General features: G+C 44.0%; 1 protein-coding gene across 1 annotated transcript; it reads left to right on the forward strand.

The window, feature by feature from the left end:
- The first annotated feature begins 4854 nt into the window (after positions 1-4854).
- LOC146073331 (E3 ubiquitin/ISG15 ligase TRIM25-like) lies at positions 4855-6526 on the forward strand. The gene has a single exon (XM_083180508.1). It carries the CDS (start codon positions 4855-4857, stop codon positions 6451-6453), a length of 1599 nt encoding a protein of 532 aa, XP_083036634.1. The 3' UTR covers positions 6454-6526.
- The last annotated feature ends 1869 nt before the right edge of the window (positions 6527-8395 follow it).

The raw sequence follows: 8395 nt of genomic DNA on the forward strand, positions 1-8395 counted from the left end.
TGCGAGACGCCAGCAGAAGCGAGCATTCATGGCAGTGTGCAGCCTGCTGTAGACTGGCTTGCATTCTCCCCCCCGAATCTCCAGCCGGCGCCCGACGGGGGTACTTAGCCTCTGGCAGTGGTGGTCTGTGGCAGCTTCACTATTCATCCAACAAGCTGGTCCCTCTGTGCCCTTACTTGCCACAGGATATACAGTATACAGACGGACTTTTTGCCAGTCTCCCTGCCCTTATTCATTTGGCTAAAGGTACTTTTGTTCCCTTGCACCAATTGACTGTTATTTTGTGTAAAAGAAAGAGGAAGAAAAGGGAAAAAAGGGGGCTTAAGTCCTATCTGGTCTATCGACAATGTGTATTGCCTATTGCTATTAAGGACAAACGAAAGCTGAAAAAATTGTGCTCGCAGTACCCCTGCTGAAGTCCCGGTTCCTGTGGTGCGCTATCTGTCAATCCAAAGCCAAAGCTCCGGCAGCTCCAGTGCACGGAGATCTGGTCTCCGCCTGCGACCCCCGCCTGACCCTCTCGCGGAAGTTCGTTACGTCAGCCGGACACGGCGTGTAGCCGCGGCACATGAGCTTGTGCATTCCCCGGCTCCCCTGTGACAAGCCGCCGCTGCCGACCTCTGCCCGATCTCCGCCCGTCCACTCATGGGACCCCCAGCCTTCACAGTGGGAAGCCGCGCCGCAAGAGCCTGCGAGCCGTTTGGCTGTCCTGCAAACACCGGACAGGCTCACTTTGCTGATCCCCCGTGCCGGCAGCATGGTGGGCGCAGCGAGCCAGCAAGGGGCTTAGTTGCACTCACCATGCTGTCTGGGTCCGGCCAGTTGGGATCCCGATGTCGGGATAATGACTGTCGGATCCCTGTACCACACCCCAATATCCTGTGGGTAAACCACAGAATTTTGTTCTAACACTTGCGCAAATACTCTCGCCAGTGCAGCCTTATAACACACAAGGACTTTACCCCAAAGACCTCTATTAGTGAACAGATAAACAGAAAAATGGTGTATAATTGGGTCTCAGGGGTAACAGAAGACTTTCTGAAAGACAATATTACAACGGCAATTCAGGAAGCAAGGACAAAATTTAGGTGCTGGGCCAAGCTTCCCCTAACGGTACAGGGGCGGGTGAACCTGATTAAAATGGTAGTTCTCCCTAAAATCTTGTACCTTCTCCAACATTCCCCAATTTACATCAAGGACGAGCATTTCAGAAATCTGGATAGTATCATCTCTTCGTTCATATGGGGTAGTAAGTGCCCTAGGGTCAAATTAGCGAACCTCTGGAGAAATCGTGATAACGGCGGCATGGCCCTCCCGAATTTTAAGAGGTATTACTTTGCGGCCCAACTACTACATCTCAGGTCCTGGGTCAAGTCGGAAGAGCAGTCCCTAGAACTAACCATGCTGATCAGGAGCATAGACCTTTTTTTTTTTTACTCTCTCTTCTCTCCTTCTCTCTTCTTCTTCTTTCTTTTTCTCTAAGTGCATTGATGTGGGTAGACACGATTGTCAATTCATGTGAAATGACTTTGTTGAATACTTCCTGTGAAGCTAAATTCAAATGTATTGTACTCATGTTTGTCTTATGCTCTTTTAAATGACTAAAAAATTAAATAAAGACTCAATTAAAAAAAAAAGGGTACCATGAAAAGATTTCTGATACTATAGGAAGCTGTGATTGGAAAATAAAAAAGTTGATGCAATTTCCGTGATGATTTCCTCTTGGTTCATTATTTTCCACTTCTAACTTTCAATCAAGTTGTAAAAAACCATGCTTGTTGGGGGCATGTAAAAAATTCTAATAGATATGTTTTTAGTAACAATGATTTATTGTGATACTACTGATATGTAGATCAGGAATTTCTGGTGACTTCTAAACCAAAGGTCCCTTTGGTGACATAACAGGATGCCAGAGGCTGCTGTGATCTAATTAGAATACAAGGTGTTACCCTGCCAGGGTGTAATTAGCATTTCCCATTGTAGTAAGTGACTTTAGGAATATTTACACCTCATTTACAAGACAAGGAGCTGGGCAGGAGGAGCTGCTGTGGTGAATGACTGTATACTAATGTTATGTGACCCTAATTTACATGTCACCTCTCAGTGTGAGAATTCCTGCAGGGCATCCTGGGAACTACTGGTTAGAGATGGGGAGGAGTGACTATAAATAGGATGTATCAGGCCACTGGGAGCTGATGGAGGAGCTGCTGGATCAGTTACTGGTTGGAGAGCTGAGAGGACGGAGGAGTAAGAGAGAGACAGAGGAAGGATCCCCAGAGTAAGGTAATTATATTATACATAAGAATGTACTGATACATACCTAAACATTTGTAGATATTATTTTTCTGCTATCCTCATTTAACAATGGTTATATAGTTTTGCAATATAATAGTTATATATTTATAAGGTTACCCTACTATCAGCTTTATGTTTTATATAATATATTGCATTATCGCTTAATTAAAATTGTATTCCAAAAAAAACCCTTAACATATCCTGACATTACACTATACATTATATGATTCTGCATTATCCTGTGGGTAAACCACAGAATTTTGTTCTAACACTGGCGCGAATACTCTCACCAGTGCAGCCTTATAACACACAAGGACTTCACCCCAAAGACCTCTATTAGTGAACAGATAAACAGAAAAATGGTGTATAATTGGCGCTTAGGTGATGTTTACAAACAAATTCAAAAATATGGATTTTTACGCACAGTAAAGTTCTTTCTCAATGGAATAAAAGGTCTCCTTCTCTCAAAGACTACCAATGTGGTGAGAAGATTAATTTGGAGAACAAAAAAAATCACCCGCATTGTGTCCTGTGAGACTAATAAATTGTAATTGTGTTTTAATATACTGCACAATGTGGGCGATTTTTTGTTCTCCACATTTATAGTCTTTGGAGGAAGGAGACCGTTTATTCCCCTGAGACAGAACGTTACTGTGCGTAAAAATCCATATTTTTTAAATTTGTTTGCAAACATCACCTAAGCGCCAATTGTACACCAATTTTCTGTTTATCTATTATCCAGGGCATACAGTGGTCATGCAGAGTTGGGGAAACTCATTTCTCTATGCCACCTAATTACACCCCCTCCCATCCCCCCATTAGGCAGAGACAGGGCCATAGGTAGGGTTTTTGGCATCCCCCCTGCAAACTACAATGCTTTTCTGTGAGAATTAATGTGCAGGGCCAATGTGGAGGTTAAAATGTTCCATCTCACCATTAGAGGTGGTGGAACTCAGTTCCACCCCGTTCCCCCTCACTTTAACCCCTGCTATTATCCTATGGGTGACAATGTAGTTAGATATCAATCAAGATATTATGAAAATAATTGTAAGTTCATAATAAATGTGATCAACAATTAATGGCGGTCACCTACATTTTGTGTAGCAGCGGGATTAACAATTTATACACAAATCTTATACTGAGCGATTCACAATACTGAACCCTTCGAGATGTGCAAAATATCGGCTTAAAATGCCAGCGTCGCTCACATTTATTATATAAAATATTGTGTCAAAAAGGACATATTTCCCTTTCCACCAGAATTTGTTATATCATTGCATTTCCTAAAAAAGTATTCAACCATTGACTTGATTTCATGATTTATTATTCTTTACAGCATCCATGTCCAGCATGGAAATATTTCAATATGTTCTTTGCCTATTATGCTATGACTGAAGCTCTGTGGGTTATAGGATTATACTGTATGTTGCAAGAAGAAAAGATTTAAACAAAGGGTACTTGTGTATTTTGGTGGCGCCCATCGCATCGCATACCATAAGGCATATGATGGTATGCGATGCGACGCGATATCGCGCGATGCTGTACAATGTCATACAATTTTAAAATTGGGGGGTCTGCAGGACTATAGTTACCACCTGGTCCCGGCTCCCGACTCCTGCCCTCCCCCTCCTTACCCCATTGCCGCCGGCGCCGCTGCCTCTAACCCAACACGCAGATCTGTGTTGGGTGACGGGCGGTCCCCGGCTCCGGCTGCAGTGCTAATATAATGAGACACTCGGAAAATGGCTGCCCCCATAATGCTGTATGGGGGCATCCATTTTCCGAGTGTCTATTATTATATTAGCACTGCAGCCGGAGCCGGGGACCGCCCGTCACCCAACACAGATCTGCGTGACGGGTTAGAGGCAGAAGCGCCGGCGGCAATGGGGACGGGTAAGGAGGGGGTTAATATTTCGGGGGGCGCCCGAAATGTCCGGCGGGGGGGGGGGGGGCGCAAAAAAAGTAGTTACGCCTCTGCATTGTAAGCACCCTTTAGGGTGCTTAAAAGCACCCTTTAGGGTGCTTATACAATCTTTCATCGCATAGGGGGCAAAAATCGCGTCGCATCACATGCCATGCGATGCGATATAAACATTGCGAGATGCACATCGGGGGCGCTGCTATAATACACAAGTACCAAACAAAGTAACTTTTATATTTTAACCCTTTAAGTGCCAACGTTGCTGTGACCGACCCTAAATATATCTGCTAAAAAATGGCAGCGCCGCTCACAATGACTGTTCTTTTACTATAAATAAATACAAATACAGCCAAGTCAATTAATTGAAGTTTAGTTTTAATAATGCACCCGAAATAAGAACAGTGTGCGACCGACGCCGGCATTTTTTAAGGATATTTTGAGGACCTCTCACAGCAATGTCGGCACTCAAAGGGTTTAAGAAATAGGTATGATTGGCAATTTTCACACCTATTTTGACAAATTCCCTTGGCACTTAAAGAGTTAACTGATAGGTAGCCTTTCCTTGTATGCAAAATGTGACCACACCATATAAGAGTATCAATAGCTAATACTTTAATTTCTCTCTCCTGCTGACAGGGATGGCATCTGCTGATCTCAGACAGGAGCTGGACTGTTCCATCTGCCTGAGCATTTATACAGATCCTGTAACACTGACATGTGGACACAACTTCTGCCGGGCTTGTATTGATCGTGTGCTGGGTACACAGGAGGCGTCTGGAGCTTATACCTGTCCTGAATGCAGAGAGCAGTTCAATAAATGTCCTGAACTGATACGGAACACAACTCTGTGTAACATAGTCAGGAGATTCCCATCTACTCAACCAGATCGGAATAATGTGATCTTCTGCACTTACTGTATGGACTGTCCAGTACCCGCTGCTAAATCCTGTGTGCATTGTGAGGCTCATCTGTGTGATAACCACCTGAGAGTACACAACAAGGCAGCAGAACACATCTTATCTGATCCCACCACTGCCCTGAGTAACAGGAAATGTTCCGTCCATAATAAGGTGCTGGAGTATTACTGCCCTGAGGATGATGCCTGTATCTGTGTCTACTGTTCAGCTGGAGAACACAGGAAGCACCAGGTAGAAGTGCTGGATGAGGCCTCTGACAAGAAGAAGGAGAAGCTGAGAGATGTTTTGCAGATATTGTGCACAAAGAGATCAGAGGCTGAGAACAGAGTCCAGAGTCTGCAGGAGCGCAGGAGGGAAGATCAAGGGAAAGCAGCTGGTGTAACAGAGACAGTTACTGCCCTGTTTAGAGACCTCAGGAGACAGCTGAATGACCTGGAGAAGAGAGTCCTGAGTGAGATCTCCAGGCAGGAAGAGAGTGTATCACTCTCACACTCTGACCTAATCCAGCAGCTGGAGATAAGGAAGGACGAGCTGTCCAGGAAGATCAGTCACATTGAGGAGCTGTGTGATGTGTCTGACCCAGTGACTGTCTTACAGGAACCAGACACAGGTGACTTCTATGATACTGAGGACATGCAGAGACATCATACACAGGTCCATGGTGGAGGAGATCTGGATGTGGGTCTAATCTCAGGGACATTACACACATTAGCTAATATACTAAGATATATAAGTACAGGGATCTATGTGCAGGAAGCAGCTGGCACTCTACTGGATGAAGTCCATGTGCAGGAAGCTACAGACATATTACTGGATGGAACTACAGCGGGCAGTAATATACATGTATCAGATGACCAGAAAGCTGCATCCTTGGCACTTGTAAACAAGAAATGTCCAGAAACACCAGACCGATTTGAGATTAGTGTGGTCATAAGCACCAGGGGTTTTTCCTCAGGGAAACATCACTTGGTGGTGGATGTCAGTAAGTCACAGAACTGGGGGGTGGGGATGTGTTATCCCAGTATAGATCGGAAAGGAGATCAGTCATGCATTGGATATAGTAACAAATCCTGGTGTCTGTATAAGTATAAAAATAAGTATTTGGTGATGCATGACAAGAAAGAGATCTGGTTACCTGACAATACTCCCTGTGACAAAGTGAGGGTATATCTGGATTATGAGGAAGGACATTTGTCCTTTTATTCTCTGTGTGACCCAATCAGACACTTACACACATTTGCAGCCCTCCTTACAGAGCCCCTTCATGCTGCATTACATGTTTTTGATGGGAGCATAACTATATCTGAGGTGCAGGAATAAGTGTCTGTGAGAAATGATCACTATATATCTACCTAAAGACTAATGACATCACAGGGATAGGAATTTGACTGAAACATTTAACCGATAGAATTATGCTGTGGGTGGAGTTACAGCTGAGTTTTTACTATCTTACACTTGCTGATTCGAGGATTCAGGCTCTCACAAGAGCTGTGATTGGCTCCAGTTACTGTGTGTGTCAATCATTGTATACCTTATGACTGTAGTCAGACCTATGCTTGCTCCTATTCGTTGTGATGCATGAAGGGGTTGATACCTGCTAAGAGTCCCATGACTATGCCATTATGAATATGCAAAGAAAAATAATCATCTATTAAAGCTGCAATTTTTATATTATAACTTTTATTGATATATGGAAAGTAGATGACAATACTTACAGTATTGTAAAACAAAATACAACATCAAATTTGAAGGTAGAAATAACCAAAAGAACATTGCTTATAATTAAAAAAATTGTGAATGTATAAAATATAACATACAATTGTTTTTTTATATACTGCCTTCATTTTGTAAGTAAATTGTATTTTTGCAAAATGATTAATAAAGAAATCTTTCTTTTTAAAACAGAGTAAGTATGGACTAGGGTTAGATTGCTCAGTACCAACTATTGCTTCAGAAGTTATATATTTTTTTCTCTATAAAAAGCTAAACATTCACGAGTATTGTTATACAAGTAGTAGTAGTTTGTTTATTTATAAGGCGCCACAAAGTGTCCGCAGCGCCATACATAGCAAACAAAAAAACAAGTTACAAGGTAACGTACATGGTGTGTTGATAAAATGCAGCATAAATAGGGGTATAGCTGGTAGAACTAAATAAGCATCAGTTCTGAAGTAGGTGTCGAAATTGTAGAAGAGAATGAAGATGAAGTAGAGGAAGGGAAGAACAGGGCAGGAGCACCGGTGAGGTAAAGAGGTAGGGTGAGTATGTGAGGAAGGAGGGCCCTACTCATAAGAGTAAACAGATTAAAAGGAGGTGGGTGTACGAAGGAAAAACAATAAGAATAGTAGGAATGGATGGAGGGGTAGGGTAGGCAGGATAGGAGGAGCGAAAGAGGTTAGGAGGAGGAGGAGGGATAGGCTAGTTGGAAGAAGTGGGTTTTGAGGGAGCGCTTGAAGGAGGTAAGGGAATCAGAAAGCCTGATGGGTGGCGGGAGGTTGTTCCAGTGCAGAGGGCAGCGCGAGAGAAGTCTTGGACACGGGAGTGGGAGGAGGTGATTAGGTGAGAGGTCAGGCGGCGGTTGGCGGTGGAGCGAAGAGGATGGGAGGGAGTGTGGATAGAGATCAGTGAAGAGAGGTAAGGAGCGGTGGAGGAGGAGAGAGCCTTGTAGGGGGTGGTGAGGAGTTTAAAGAGAACTCGATGGATTGGAGAGGGGCGAGGCGGGCAAGAGGTAGCCCAGAGAGACGGATGTTACAGTAGTCAAGGCGGGAGATGACAAGAGAGTGAATGAGAATTTTGGTCACGTCAATGGAGGGGAATGGTCTGATGCGCGAGATGTTGCGGAGATGAAAGTGGCAAGACTGTGATAGAGCACAAATGTGGGGGGTGAAAGAGAGGGAGGAGTCAATGATGACACCGAGGCAGCGCGTTTGGTCGGTGGAGGTAATCTCGGTTTCACCAATGCTGATGGAGATAGTGGGAGAAGAGGGGATGTTCGGGGGATGGAAGATTAGAAGTTCAGTTTTAGCCATGTTTAGTTTCAGGAAGCGTTGGGTCATCCAGGCTGAGATGGCCATGAGGCATTCGGAGACCTTGGATAGGAGTGATGGGGATAGGTTGGGGGAAAAGAGATAGATTAGGGTATCATCAGAATAAAGGTGGTAATGGAAGCTGTAGGAGCTGATGAGGGTGCCCAGAGATCAAGCTGGATGAGGATAGAGAAGAGGCCTTTGGATTTAGCCGATAGTAGATCATTAGTGACTTT

Source organism: Crinia signifera, chromosome 4 (assembly GCF_055691185.1).
Source record: "Crinia signifera chromosome 4, ASM5569118v1, whole genome shotgun sequence".
NCBI classification, from domain to species: domain Eukaryota; kingdom Metazoa; phylum Chordata; class Amphibia; order Anura; family Myobatrachidae; genus Crinia; species Crinia signifera.

Excerpts from the sequence above, each read along its gene's own strand:
- LOC146073331 (XM_083180508.1), top strand. The coding sequence starts at position 4,855 with ATGGCATCTGCTGATCTCAGACAGGAGCTGGACTGTTCCATCTGCCTG.